The sequence below is a fragment of the Musca domestica genome, unplaced genomic scaffold, assembly GCF_030504385.1.
Source record: "Musca domestica strain aabys unplaced genomic scaffold, Musca_domestica.polishedcontigs.V.1.1 22, whole genome shotgun sequence".
In the NCBI taxonomy this organism is placed as follows: Eukaryota; Metazoa; Arthropoda; class Insecta; order Diptera; family Muscidae; genus Musca; species Musca domestica.
The window spans coordinates 3,102,083-3,118,602 of NW_026712262.1; the positions used below are offsets into that span (position 1 = coordinate 3,102,083).

Here is a 16,520-nt window from a genome sequence, read left to right on the forward strand (position 1 = left end):
CTGAACATTTTTTAGTATTGAAAAGAATACACAGACATGAACAAATAAAGTTGACATATTAAGTCAAGAAAATAAAAAAAATTAAAATCATATGGTATCATAGCCCTATCTTGATTTTATTGTATCATGGGTTGAATTAAATACATAGGTAATAATTTGTTTTATTAAAACACTTTCGATATAAACGAGACTTTCTACAAAATAAATAAGCAAAAAAATCGGTTATTCGATTTTTCGGTTCGATTACATGAAACTCGACGTACACAACCCTAGCCGATGAATTGCAATCAATTTTCTTTGAGTTCAGTCAGTTGGCGTAGTCGGTTTTGATAGCTTAAAAAATATTTAATAGAACGGAACAAACAAGAAAAAATTGTTATAATACGACGAAGAAAAAAAAAAACAAAAGAAAAAGAAGAAGACAAATTATTAAACATTTTTGTTGTTCATTCGTTCGTTTTGATTGTTCTCGTAAACGATGGCGAAATTCGGTGCTGGTTTTGTGGGAATTTTTACACTTTTTCTAGTTATTTACAGCATAAATTTATGTGCAACCAATCCAATTGAAGAAAGTAAGTGCGTCCGCAATAACAATAAGAAAAAAAAAGGAGAAAAACAGGAAAAAATAAAAAAGTGAAGAATTTTAAGTGCAAGTAAAAAATTGAAGTGAAATTATTGGGGATTTTGCTTTTTGTTGGTTGTTTCGACGACGACGAAACTACATCATCTTCATCATTACCATACCATCACCATTATTACTTGCTATCTACATTGTTAGCGCAATTGCTACCAGCACCACCACCGCGAACGATTAAATCAGGCAACCTGCCTCTGCCAACAAGTCTCATTTTACCAATTCACAAAAATGTTTTTGATAAAATTTATTTCCAAAAAAGAAAAAAATAAAACTTTGAAAATAATTGAATATGCAAACGAATATATCTAGTATATTTTGTGGTGGTACGATAAATGAACAAAATAAAATGGGAAAATATTAGCAAAGACATTTGTTGATGAGAAGCATTGTGTTGGTGTGAGTGTGTGTGTCTGTGTTGATTTGGTTCTTTTGTTTTTTTCTGATTATTCTCCATATATTTTAGTGTAAATAACAATTGAAATTTGTTCCATTTTCGTTTTTTTTTTTGGTTCCAAAATTTAGTTCATGTAAAGAAATAATAGAAACCGAACAATAATGAAAAATACGGGTAGTGCAGCGGTGGCAGAAGTGTTTGTAGGACTGCAGCAGAAATTAGTGTTGTAAAGTGTTGAGTTGTCATTTTTCGTTCTCTCCTGTCTTGTCGGTTATCTTATTTATTGATGTTTGTTGTTATTTTCCTTTGTTTACTATTCTCTCACGAGACTGAGACTAAACTGCATTGACACCTGATGTCCATCAATAAAAATTGCGTAGAATGTCGATGTCTTTTGAATTTTAAAAGTTTTATACAAAATATGTAAAGAGTTAATGAATTAAATGTTGTTTAGTGGAAACTCAACTATTTTTCTGGAATTTTTATCCAGAAATGGTTGGTTTAAACCTGATTAAGGAAGTTATTGTTTTGAAGAAAACTTCAAGCTCCGATCTAAGGCCGACAAGAAAAGTATAAAAATAAGAAAACAATTTGGATTTTAGCGTCAGATATCTGATATCGTATTGGTCAGTCAATATGCCGACTGCCATCCTTAGATCAGAGTTCCCAAGTGATAGCAAGGACTTTGTTCTTCCCGGGATTATCGAAAAAATGGTCCTAGAATCCCTAGAACAGGTCTCTAAGTGTCATCTTTCTACATGTTCTTCGATGAGATTTTTTTTAAGCCGCTGACATAAAAGATTTTTGGTGGTTTAACCGCACTATGTTGCTATTCAGTGAGGAATTTCTTGGGTCTCGATTTTAAGGCACTTGACTTGATAGCTTTAAGGACCGCTATGCTATTGCTAATTTCTCTTACCGTTTCGGCTGTCTTTTTGATTGCAAGAATCTCCGCCTGGAAAACGCTGCAGTTGCCATTTAGCTTATATGAGTGTTTAAGGATTGGGTTAGGGCAAAATACGCCAGCACCTGTGCTTTCATCCATCTTGGAGCCTGTATAAAAAATCAGACCGTCCAGAGGAGGTTCGCCACCTGCCAGGATGTCCCTATCAATAGAATTGAAGTCAAAAATAGTGGACATGTAATCACTTATTGGTATGTCCAGGGTTCGTGCATAACCAAAATGTGAAGAATATCGTCCTCCAGCTTCCCGTAGTCTCAGCGCACTTCTTGCTGTTTGAAGTTGAGCTTGAATATTAAGTGGCTGGAAATTGAGCAGCAAATCCAAGACAGATTGAGGAGGTTTAAGCCCCCTAACTTTTCCCTATGGCGTTCCTACATGAATGGAGAGCAAATAGGGCCAATTTTCGTATGCTTCTCGATGTTCTTGCTCCAATTTAAAAGCCTGTCCAAGATCGTACCGAGAAACATAGCACAGGAGGAAAGATTCAGTGCAACTACATCTAGTACTGACAGCGAAAATTTTTCTATTTTACATTTCTTTGTGAGTAGTATAAGTTTTGTCTTTGCAGGGAGTACCCCAGACCATTGTCAACCAGACTAGCCAGTTTTCGTTGGGAGAGTGGTATTGTTGTACGCTTCTAGGAAGTTATTGGACATACTCTACATTCAGACTCATTGCTTATTATCTTTCGGTTCTTCCGGATCCTTGGTAGCGTCCATTAAGTTCAGAAAATGTCGATTTCGTTTTGGAACAAATAACCCATTTACTCTGGGCATCGTGATTGCTATATTTAATATAAATGTTTCCATTCTTTTGATAGAAAAGGAATTTTTAATACCCCTTTCTACGTTGAAGACGTTTGATGCTCTCACAGCAATACCCTTGCCTATTTCCTATTCCTGGCACATTCGTTGATTGTCGTTGACACGTCAATAAATACATCAGTCATCGCTGGCCCACTTTCCTCCGATTGTTTTAAAAAGAGAGAACTAGAAACTTGTCACCAATTAACAATAACAACACCTTATAAAGATGTTCAATCAACAATTGTCGTATCTCTTTTTATGGAAGAAACCCAACGCCAAAGTAACTAGGTTTGATTGATGATTGTTCTTCAAAGCACCAGAATCGCACATAGCGGTATGTTGTGAGTATTCCATTTTGGAGGTATTATTCTATTCCATTCGACGTACTCATATTTAAATCACTTAACATTCATTTCAGATAAAGACGCAATTTAATTTAAATTGTTATTCTTCTGTTTCCCATTCTCTGGATACAACCCCGCGCCCCATTTCTGTTTTTGTCGCAGACATTGTACCCCTTTTAATTCAAGCAATTTTATTCCATTAAACAAAGGCACACCATCAAAGGCATCATTTGCACTCTTCCACACATTCATAGTCGAGTTGTCAACGATTGTGATCTGCTTCAATTATGGAAGAGAATTTGGTTGGACAGAAGGAATGTAGATGTTGTGAGGTACTATTGATCGTCACCGTGAAAGAAAATAATTTGGTGGGATGACAGTGAAAAGATGAGAGGAGTGTGTGTGTGTGTCTATTTGAATCTAGAATATGCATATGACGCTGGTGGTGATGATGATCATGACTGACGACTGCCCAACAAACCTGACAGGCAGTCAGGCTGATCAACGAGCATGCATTTTTTTTCACCACCGATTGTAAACAAAATATATTCAATGGTGGCCACGGCGACAACGACCACGACGCCATAATAAGCTCTGTTCATCGCCACTGCTTTTAAAGTCTATTTTCGTTTTGCCAGTTTATTCCACATTGCTCTTTATTATTCTAATGCCTATGGCGATGATCATTGTAATTATTCATGGTTTATAAACAGCAAATACAAAGCCTTAAACATTTGGTGCCACAGTTACTGTTATTACCACAGCTGAATGAACGCTGAGCAGCTCATCATCAGTGGCCAAAGTCAACATCACCATAGCCAGCCAGCCAGCCATCATCATCGTCGTAGTCTTCGTCATCGTCATGTAATGCAATGCAATTGAGCGCTAAGCAAAACATTGGATACAAGTTGGTATTTGTTGTTGTTGTTGTTGGCCTGGCAAGTTAATCGTTTATCGCTCCATGTCTATCGAATGTAAAAATAAATGGACGGACATTTGGTTGGCCAAATGATTGCTGGATGCAGGGTCGGTTGTTCGGCCTTTCAATACAAACCATCAGTCCACCACACATCTATTCATACATCCATTCATGATGCACTTGATAGACATTTTGTTGTTATGCTGCTCAGGCTATAAAACAACAATAACCATTACAAAAACAACAAACAATAATCGTGTCTCCTTCAAATGTTCAACGTTCATGATGATGGCTTAACTGCTCCGTTGGCTGGCTGGCTGGCTGGCTCTTTTTTTCCATTTTGCTCTATTCGTCATCGGCAGCAAGTGTTGGAATCTATGCACTAATAGTTTGCTGTTATTGGATTATGATTATATTTTACATATTTTTCACATAATTGCTAGCTAAGACCATAGCTTCTGTCTGAGCTGAATGAAGAATCGTAATTCTCAATAACACTATAAAAACCCATACACACGCACTCGTGGTGGAGGGAGGGGGCAGTTGGTTTGTCATGCCCATAAAGGGCTCTTCGAGTACCACACTTGAATGCATCACAAAGATAAAATCCATTAAGAAGGTCAATTCAAAATATCAAATGGCATAAGCTTACATTAATGACATAAACCAGCACAACAGTGTCGTATTGATTTCATGCAAATGGGGGGTAAAAATTGAAATCAAGGTCATTTGGCTTTTTTATGAGATTACCACATTTTGTCTAAGCGGATAATGTGATATTTTACAATAGGAATTCTTGGAAAGAAACGGCAATGTATTTTTTTGTTTCTTAAAAATAGAACGTCTTAAAATTATCCAAAATATTGGAATATCACAAAAATCTTTTGAAGTAAACAAAATTATGAGGTAATCATTACTTTTCGATTGCCATAGTTACCGAAATTCCATTGCTTGTTGTTATTTATTATTTTTAGATTGTGGTTTTAGGGACAAAATAATATCAATTATCTTTGGATTTGAAGTTTCTTTCAGAAAAAGGATAAAAAACACTCTCGTCCAAAAGTCAGCAAGGGGATGGAAACTTTCGGCGAATCTACATATTTGCTTTATTTAATTTCTGCTTATCGGGGATGGAAACTTTCGACGAATCTACATATTTGCTTTATTTAATTTCTGCTTATCGGGGATGGACTCTTTAAATATGTTGTTTCTTTAATTTGTTCTCTAATGTGTGGCCTTGAAAATGTAGCGTGGATATTTTTTCGGAGTTCAGTTCATTTGGGACACAATGAGTTCAGTTCATTGGGATGCACAATGATCTGCAGAGGGCACCGACAACATTAACTATGCAGTCATTGAGTTTTAAATCAAATGCAATCGGCAGCAAATTCAATTGAGACCAGCGGAACCTTAAATTTTTCCTAAAAAGTTCAACAAGAAGAAATAAAATGCTATGTGGACTATATCAAACAAAAGTGAGAATTGACATGAAAAGATATGCCAGAAATATTCTACAGTCATTTGAGGCCTATTGAGAAGCTAAATATAGGACCCGCATAAAAGAGGTAGAAAAGATTTTGTAACTCAAAAGCATGGTATAAAATTCCGGATGAAATAAAAAATTGTCAGCAATATTCTACAGCCAGTTGGGACCTTTTGGGAAGATAACCAGAGCTAAACATCCACACAAAAGGAAATAAAATATCCAACTGATTTGACTTCGATTTAAAAGTCGGGCACAAAAAATATATCTGTCAGCAAATATTATCTCCAGCCAGTTGGGGCCTTTTGAAAAGCTATTCCGTTCTAAATGTTCCACAGGAAATAAGTCTTTGTAACTCAAAAGCAAAAGTCCAGAGCATTTGTCCCCGATTAAAAATGGCGAGGAATGCTACAAAGCTCCAATGTTTAATATCACCATACTCAAATTTCCTTGTAAAGGATATACTTATTATCTCAGCTTTACCGGCAGAAATTAGGGATTAATTGCTACTAGTCGAAAGTACTGGTCAGATTTTCCTATACTACAGTCATGTACCAATAAGGGAGTATGATATAGTCTTTTGTGTTTACCACGGAAGACTGGAAGCTCCGCCGAGTTAGTTTATCAGCTATCTCTACACTCTCAGCTATCTCTCTTCAACTTAACCCAGCCCTAACCTAACATGTAAAGGTAGGACATACACAATCTCGAGGAGGAAGGTCCAATACTATACGAGAGAGCCTCTAGATCAGAAAATCTAGTAGGCGTATCTGAATAAGGTAGTGTTTGGCGCAATTACGTACAGGATGGTGCAGTCGTCTCAACTCTTAGTGGACTCGAATTGATGAAAATACAGGCCCGCAGAATACGCTGCACCTCTTTGTAATTCCCCTGCCAAACCCACCACACTCACTCCAGAAGGTTTTTGGCTATATCCCGCGAAAGTAGTCGAATTTTTCAACCTGATTTAGAATTATATTAGCAAATCTCAAACCAATCATTGTTTGGCTATTAAAAAAACAACAACGACGTGTTATCACTTTCCGTTGATATCGCAGTGACCTTCTGCATTCTCTGCTAACCTGGAATGTAATTGGAAATGAAAATAGTAGGACTTGACCTCCAAAAATGTCGTTATGTGTTTCAAGAAACAGTCTACGGATCTTGATGAGACATTATGGTGAATGAAATGACTGATAATGTAGTTCAAGGGGCTTCCAAGACGACTAATTTTACAATTGATGAGAATGTCAACTATTTCAAGAAGCCCCTCACCGCCGAAACTGGCAAGAGGTGGAACTTGCAAATCGGATCTAAGGTCATATGGTCGATCTCAATCTTGCCTTAGATTCGGGCGAACTCGAGAATAACAACCTGTTCTCCTCGATTAGTTAGGTGGTGGTTGTAGGCATTTTAACAGACCTCTGCAGAATCTGTCTTGCCTCAAAATGTTCCGGATTACATCCACTATGCAGATGCACAGGTTATCAAACAAGAGACAAAAGCTAATTGGCAGGTTGGAGATAGAAACTCTTAACATTTTCTTAGGCATGGGTCGCATCTATGTCTTCTATCTGTTTATTTAGCCTGTCTCTAATCTATCTACCTATGATGAACACAATAGTCCAAAGGTCTTCGAGTAAAGTAGCTGTATGTTTCGGTCTCTTTGACCAAATTCCGTTTTAGGTCATTTGGAGTCTGTTTAGCATGTCCATCTATTTAATGGTGTGCTCCATAACTCTGGCCCATATCGGTCCATACAATCTAATACCTCCCACATAAAAGTTTAAAATCACCAAAAAATATATAAATCCCATACAAAGAGTAGAGACCTTTTGGTTGTGCTGAAACATGCGTCGGGTGTGAAAATATAGTTCCACTCCTTATAGTACCTCCCAAAAAAGTTCAATATTTTTCAAAAATCCCACATCTAATGAAAAGCGAAGTGGATATCCGATGCAGTCTGAGGTTACATATCTGTCGGTAAGCCGAGAGATAGAGATTTGTCCTTATGGATCTACCTTTTTGTATGTATACGGAATTATATATTTGGAGGTCCTACGGCAAACAATTGTCCTTAGAGGTCTACATTATCCTATAGCCCCCACATAACAGACAGACCCTTCCAATATTCTGACCTCTCAATAGAATGGTTTGAAATATGGCTACCCTCGTCTCTTGATGGAAATCGACTATATGGGTACATGTCTGCCTGTAGTTCTCGTATAACGGTAATCCTTATATTCGGTTTTTTGATGTCTTCAGCCAGATTTTTCACGATGTTTATTGAAATTTTAAAACACAAGTTCCTAATAACAGTGATACCAAGTACCGCCCGATGACTGAACCCCGGCAGTTATTCACAAATTTTCAAAAGTGTCACTTGGCAAATTACAGATTTTGACATTTAGCTATCTTGATAGTCCCGCTAATAAACTTATGCCTCGCAGTTATAAGTATTTTAAACTTCCTGGCGAAGTTTTTTCAACCGATATGAATATAATTTTAGGTTTTCTCTTGATGGAGATTTGGTGCGGTTGGACTCATGCCGTTATATTTTTTTGATTTCCATTCATTTTTATGGCTACTGGTCAATATTGTATTAAAATTCCCACCGCATTCCTAAATACAAACACATACATTCTGTACACCTGTATCGAATTGAAACCACAAGAATCTTACGAGCTACTGCTTGGCCAAGCGTTGGCTTCTCCAAAAATTTGTAACATGGCAAAGCTCTAAAAAAGTTTTGTTGACTAAATCTTAAGCAAACAACCACAACAAAAACAACAGTAATCACAGCAAAAACTTTACAATCGGATTTATGTTGTTGTCGTCTGTCGTCATCGTCATAATATGTTTGTAAGAGGCTCTGCACTGTTTGTCTGCCTGCCTGCTTGCCTGCCTATCTGCCTGTTTTTCTGTTCACATATATTTAAAGTTTGTTTACCTTTGACGAAAATGAATGGGAAGTAAATATGCTGTGCGCGTGAGTGAGTGTGTTCAGTATGTTGGCCATACGGGTACTTCAATTCTTCTTTTACTTCGTTTTCTTCTGCTTCTCAATGCTCCGCTCAATAAAATGATGAAGAAATCTGTGGAGGTTTTGTTTCTGTTTCTTTTTTTTTTTTTGGTTAGACCGCCAGCCGAGCTTTAGCGCAGAGGAAGAGGTTGAAATGGCGGTTATGATTTTGCTTAGGAGGAAATGCGATTAGGTATGTGTGTACAAGAGCCATAAACGTTCGCTTGAACCACATATGAAAATAATAAACGGCTAATTGAAATCAAAGTCGAAAATCTATTATTCACTCATGTCGTGGTGGTGGTAGTGGTGCTTAGTATCAGCCACACAAAGCAAAATAGACCGGCGGCTAGAGGCACAACGAGGGTATTCTTTAATCTCTTTATAATATTGTAATAACTGTCCATGGACAATGGATCGATCCTAAGGCTATGTAAATTACACTTCCATATTTGTGGTTTCTTTTCCACTGCCACGTACGGAAGAGGAATACGACCGTCCATTAATGCTACCGTTACAACAGCGCCGCAAATAAATTTTCTTCTTCTTTAATTTACATACAACCTTAAATGTCTGTAGTATTTATGTTTACTAAGCTATTGTGTACATTAGTCATGTTTTTTTATGTTTTTTTGAAGATTGTATGAACTAATTTCCTACATTTGCTGTTGTTGTTTTACTTGTCATGTTGTTTTCACTTTTTTCCGAGAAAGTTGTAATGGACTGTAGCTGTTGAGGTGTTGACATGTAAATATGGTTGGTTGTCCGTTCGTTAGTTCTACTTAAAGGGAACCCAACAAAACCACAACACAATTAAAGGTTTTATGTTTTGTGGGTGGTTCGTAGCTCGCCTAGGTCGCGTGTTGAGTGGCAGTGTGTTTTTAGTGCACATTTTTGGTTCATATTTGTATGTAGTTGTCAAAGTCAGAGATTTTTGTACAAATGTATGTAGAAATGTAGAACATTGTAATACATTTATCTACAAGGGACATTGTGATACGTTTTTTGTGTTCTTTCTGAATAATGGTTAAGCTTTTAACTCCGACTGACTTAATTTGGCACCTCTCCTATAAAGGCTCATCATCCTTAACAAAAATTTGGAAGTTGTATTCGCCGAATAACTTATTAGAATGTAATGTAAACAAACTATCTACAGAATTACCAATAAAAAAAAGTACCTGTATAAAACTTATTTTCCTCATGACCAAGTAATGAAAACAATGGAACAAAATGAGTGTGTCCTGCTGCAAAACTCAACATTTTGAGTTCGAAACTCGCCGTCTTTATCGAAGATAAAATAATACGATTAGTAGTTCATGTAAGAACTTATACAATCTTTTGTGTTATACCAGAAGGGGGAATAACTGGAACATATTTTTTAAAATAAAACAAATATTTTTTTCTACACATGCTCTTGTAAAAAATAATAGGTTTTTAGCTTTATTTGTGATAATAGGTGCTTTTGCTAGGTTTTTAATAAAAGTAAAAAAGGAGGTCTCTAAGTTGTATCAAACACATTTTAATTGTTTGTCAGACTTGGATCCGATGTACCCCGATTGGTGCCTCACTTCGTATGCGCCAAATAATTGCTCTGTTCCAGAACCTGCAAGAATCTAGAGGTTTTGCAATTTTCTTCGATATCTTTCGATCAGTATGACCATGAAGAATAACAGTATGATTGCCGTCCTCGGAGTCATTCCACTCACTCCAGAAGACCTTTTTTGGTTGCAGTCCACGAAAGTAACCGAATTTTGGTACCTGTCGTTATAATCGGATTAGCAAAAGTCCAACAAAATATGTGTAACTGTTACAATAACAACACAGCACGCGTAGCAATGTACTTAGTGAGGAGGCGAGTTCGGTGAACATTTTATTTCACATTCAGAACCGGTCAATTGGCCAACAGTTCGTGGGATATAGGGAATTTAGACTATTTTTTAAAACCGCTGTCTATACCAATGAGCCCGCCTCCATTGACGCATTAAGTCATTTATTCGTGAGATACCTGTCTGTCCATATATTTTTTAAATGTTGCACAAATCGTTTGATTGGTCCTAGGACGAACCCTATTTAAATTGGAGATAATCGGTCAAAATTTTGATATAGCTCTCATTCATATCTCATTATATATCTTCGTCCGATTTGCCTTTTATTGTGCACTAAATGTGTAATATTAGTCCAAATGGGATGGAATTTGGCACAAACGGAAATCGGTTCAGATATAGCTATAGCTCCCATATATATTGTTTATACGATTTGTTATTTTTGTCCTCCACAGGACAAAATATATATATATCAAATACAGCTCATACCTATGCTAATTTCATCGAAACCGGTTCAGGCGCGATTTCAAGTTTATTGTTCGCCAAATGGTTAACATAAGCTCGAATTGAATGGATTGTGGCGCATAAGAACGAATTCAGTCTGGAAGAAAGTATATATTAAATTTGGTTAAAATCGGTTAAGATATAGCTATAACCCCCATATATATGTTTCATCCGATTTATTATTTAAGTCCCTTACATTCGTAAAATGCTCTGCACAACTATGATATTTGGTGCCAGCTATCAGATACAGCATAGAAATACCTTTGCTAAAGTTTACAATGATTCAGATCGGTTCAGATTTAGATTTCACGTCTATTGTGCCTACATAGTGTAATATCAGCCCAAATTAGATGAGTTTTGATGAATATCGGCTCAGAAAGAAACGCCTCCGTCAAATTTACTAGAATTCGATTCAGAGAAGGATATATCTCCCATATACATGATCCTTTCAGATTTAAATTATAGCTATAATTATACCAACTATGATTATGATTTAAATCTCATAAGCTTTCCATAAAAACGTTTATTTGTTATGGTTAGCTCTACTGAATATGAAAAGTGGTGTAGGGTATCATAAAGATGGTCCGCCGACTTTTGGCCTTTTTTTACTAGTTTTTTGCATGAATTGTATACTTCTTCCATTTCACACACCAGGCACATCACAACATGGCGAAATATTCAGCACCTCTAAAAATAGAAAACACAATTTGATAAACATTTATTTTTCCAAAACATCGAAGATAAGACCGGCGGCGACCAATCATCGATGCAAATGACAAGCAAATGTCAATAGGAAAATTAAACATATCTGTCTGTCTGTCTATCAGTCAGTCAGTCAGTCAGCTAAATAAATGCATTTCTCTAATTAAACCGGTAGTTATCACCGAGTCTAACTACTCAGTCGGTCTAGGAGGGGATTTTGTGATAACGAAATTACATATGGGTACAATGTTCATAAACTATGAGTTGTTGTTGCTGTTACAGCTGTATTTACTGCAATCATAGGCTATTTATGTACGCACGCAACAACAACAACAAGAAGGCATGGACTTTTTTTACGTCTGTCCATCCGTCCGTCCGTCTGTCCAACTATCTGACTATCAAAACTCAAGTGTTTTATTGCTTATAATGTTCCATTTGTTGTTATTGTTATTATTTGCGGTTTCATTGACTGCTGTTGCTGCTACTGCTTCACTAGACTAGTAATGCAGTAGCACCAGTAGTTGATGTTGTTGTTGCTGTTTTTTTTTTTATTTTGTTAATAATTATACAAAATGTAAACATACATATTTTAAATTTCCATTTGAACCATAAAATGAACTCTTATCAATTGGTTTCTTTGTTATTGTCCACGACTAGTCGCACACTAAACCGAAAGACAGACACGCGGACATTTGATGTGGTTGTTGTTGTTGATGTTTTTGTTGTTGTACACAAACGATTAAAACAAGTACTTGACAAACAGAGAGAGCAAGAACATGAATGAAGGAAAGAAAACAAAAACTATTAAAACACTCATAAATTAGATGCACTTTCTTAAATGCCGTTAGGTTTATGTGAATAGGTGTGTGTGTGTGTAAAATAGTAAAAGTTTTTAAATATTATTTGGATAGAAAGGTATTCAATTATCTTTAATTAACTTCCACCATTGTGTGGAGGGTATATTAAGTTTATCCTTCTGTTTATAACTCTTTGAAATATACATTTAAGAGACAATAAAATATATACAAGGTGGCGCAAATGTAATCCTCCTTTCAGAAAATTCTATAAATTTTACGATTGGCCCCCAATGTCTTGATTAAAACATGTCGGAATGTCTGTCAAGTACATATGCATGTACAAGGTGGCGCAAAAGTAAACTTCCGATGTTTTTTGGCTGTAATTAAGACATTAGGGGTCAATCGTAAAATTTATAGCATTTTCTGATAGGAGGATTAAAATAATGTTATGTCGATTTAGTGACGTCCCTTCGTCTGTATGTCCATCTGTGGAAATCACTTCAGCTTCAGAACGAAATGAAGTACGTTTATTAAATTTTACTCAGATGTGTGTTAGGTCTGCAGGACTTTTGGTATTGAAAATATGCCATATGGGTCCACGTTTTGGTATAGCCCCCCCATATAACTATAACAAAAGATTTAAGGTTGTTGGGTGCTATGAGTCACAATTTTAACACGAATTTGCTGTAAATTGGCAGAATGTGTTCCCATTATGTAAGAAACATCAATGCGTAGGACAGTCGATATAGGTCTAAGTTTTGGCAAATTCCCATATATAACAGTATCTCCCACTATTCGGTATTTTGATGATTTTAGCGGCATTATTCACCGGCATTGTTTCAAATTTCGGATTGTAAGTTCGTTCGGAGCTTTAGCTTGTGACAGAAAATTGCCTTTGCAGATCCACCTGAATTCGCCGGAATTATTTCAAATTTTGTATTTGAAGTTCGTACTACAGTCTATGACAAAAAATTGCCCATGCACGTCTTTTTATGGTCCCCATATAACGGTGCCTCCTAATATTCGGTATTTTGTATTTAAAGTTCGTAATGCTGTAGTACCCAGCCTATAACAAAAAATCACATATGCAGGTCCACGTCTTCGTATTGCCCCCATATAACAATACGTCCCGATATTCGGTCTTTTGACGATTTTATCAACATTATTCAGCAGAATTGTTTCAAATGTCGTATTTGCAGTTCGTAATAGGTACTACTGCATATGACTGAAAATTGCCTATGCAGATCCACGTCTTCGTATAACCCCCATTTGAGATGTATTTTTCTACGAATTTTTTTTGAAGTTTCTTCAAAATGGGAGATGGTATTAAAAGTTCGGCCAATCCGAATGTACTATTTAGCTGTAGCACAACATAATCCCTTTCGCTGTAGTCACGCCACCAACCAAGTCCGGGACGATTTTTGAAGTGTACTCATTCTCTGTATCCATTACATTGCACCGGAACAGATCTGTGGTGGTGTCGGAGTTGGAGCCGAACAAATTTACTGGAATTTCTTAATTTCTCCAATTTTTCACATTTGAGATTAAGGAGAGGCATATACAATTAGGAATTCAATTTTCTTGTGCGAGATTTTAACACAATTCCAATCAATATAATGAGAAATCCGCTATAACCTCTCAAAAATCATAATACTTTAAAATTGTGTCCATAACTTAAATACGAAAAAAATACAATCTTGCAAACGTGGAAAGTTTCAGATTGTCACGCCACAAAACAGAGCCTCCATAAATTATATTTTTTTGGATATTCTCGATCAGCATAAAATTCTAGGTCAGTTAACGACGTCCATCTGTCTTATTGATATTCATGCGGCATTTTCAGATTTCATTGAATTAAAATTCGCAGCACGAATGTCAAAAGTGGAAGCGAGTTGATTAAGTTGGTTCAAATAGGTTAAAATCAGATCGTGTATATCAATAGACGGCATATCAATCAGATTTGAAAAGAAAAGTTTGTGCCAAAAGAAACATCTTAATAGCAAGAAGATAGAATTGTTAAATTTTCTTGTGCGTGAAGATAAATTGTATTGTTTAGGGATAGTTATATTGTAAGAGGATATTAGTAAGACCATTGCCCAATAGACCCACATTCAGTTTTTCTGCCCAAAACTATTTCAAAGTCTCCATATGTAAACCCAAGAAACCAAAATTTCAGCTCTATCCCTTCACCCAATACCGAATTTAGTAACATCTAGTACGCATATCCAAACCAATATACATCTCTCCATTCTAGACACTAACAGTTATCCAAATTTAGAACCATTTAGTACTTTTTGAACAATTATAAAATGCATTTGCAAAACCACCACCAGATCTCAACACCAAATACCCTCAGAGACCTCAATATCAAATTTCGGAATTCCAGCTCTCAATACCAAATTTAGTACCATTTAGTACTATTCGTATATTTTAGTATCCACTTGCTAAACCATTCCATATCTCAATCGAAGACATTAACGGTTATATCGTAACGTCAAATTTCACGGTTTTACCTCAATCCCTTCACCCAATATCAAATTTAGTACTACTCAGTACTTTTCGATCGTTTATAGCACACATTTCCAAAACCACCGCCAAATTCCAATTCCAGACACCAACAGAGACCTCAATATCAATTTTGAGGATTCCAGCCCTATCTCTTCAATCAATAACAAATAAGTACCATTTAGTACTTCCGTACAAACATAGGACGTATTTCCAAAACCACCGCCAAATCTCAATTCCATATACCAACAGATACCTCAATATCAAATTTGAAGATTCCAGTCCTATTCCTTCACCCAATACCAAATTTAGTACCAATTAGTGTTTTCGTAAAAATATAGTACACATTTCCAAAACCACCTTCATATCTCAATTCCAGACACCAACAGAGACGTCAATATCAATTTTGAGGATTCCAGCCCTATCCCTTCAACCAATGCCAAATTTAGTATGATTTCGTACTTTCGTACATTTCCAAAACCACCTCCATATCTCAATTCCAGATACCAGCAGATATCTTAATATCAAATTTCGGGATTCCAGCTCTATCCATTTGCCCAATGTCCAATTTAGTACCACTTGGTACTTTCGTACAAGTATAGGATGCAATTCCAACCAAATCTCAAACACAAATAATTAATTTGAGACTTCACATGAAGAGCGACCCTAATACCTAATTTCGGACTTCAAGCGCTATCTCTTCATCCAATACCAAATTGTACCGAAATAGTACTATTTATTATTTTTCGTGCACTTGTGGTACACATTTCTAAAATCATCTCTTTATCACGAACCTACCACTAACAGGGACTCCAATACTAAATTTCAAAATTCCAGCTTCAGCCGTTCTCCCTAAACCAAACTGTTCCAATTTGAGTACCATTTAGTACAGTTCGCACACACTTAGTACACGTTTCCAAAACCACCTGTATATATCAGAGTTACCTTCCAACCTTGATTTTCATAACAACTTTCAAGTTTTTAGCGCTATCCGTTGACATAATGCCAAATGGTACCATTTTAGAAGATAAGTTGCATTTTTGAACTTTTCGTAACCTTAAAGTTCGAATGTCCAAAAACTCTTTGGTTCTTCTATTCTGCACTCCATTATTGATTTTCATTCCGAATTTCATTCTAGCTCATTTCGTTTATCCAATACAAAAAATCAATTTTTATTACATTTGAGTAGTTTTCGTACCCTTTCTGTGAATCGTGTCAAATTTTAAGATTCTAGCTTTAGCCGTTTCGTCTGAACTATATTTCATACAATATCATGTGAGTTTTTTTCCTTATCACCGTTTATTCAATAAAAAAATTCAATTTTTAGTACATTTTAGTACTTTTTGTGCCCTTTTTGCGAATTGTGCAAAATTTCTAGATTCTAGCTTCAGCCGTTTCGTTTGGGCTATATTTCAGTCTCATCATGAGATTTTTTTATTCCCTTATAATTTCATGTTCAGACGATACGTTCTTAATACATTCTTACATACTCGTACACATGTGACAAGTTTGGTTTCATTTGTTGTTGAAACTCTTCTATATATGACTAACATTATATTTCTGGTTAAAAATTAGTTATTTTATTCTTGTTTTGTTTAATTTTCGTGATTCTTTGTAAAA

General features: G+C 36.0%; 1 protein-coding gene across 3 annotated transcripts in view; it reads left to right on the plus strand.

The window, feature by feature from the left end:
- Positions 1-293: 293 nt before the first annotated feature.
- Positions 294-16,520, plus strand: part of LOC101901769 (plexin domain-containing protein 1) — a 68,246-nt gene continuing 52,019 nt past the window's right edge. For 2 of the 3 annotated variants that reach the window (XM_059122999.1, XM_059123001.1), the window contains exon 1: positions 294-572. In XM_059122999.1, coding sequence (XP_058978982.1) covers positions 479-572 — 94 coding nt within the window. In that variant the 5' untranslated portion in view covers positions 294-478. The remainder of the gene's footprint in view (positions 573-16,520) is intronic. The other variant, XM_059123000.1, reaches the window with a different exon arrangement.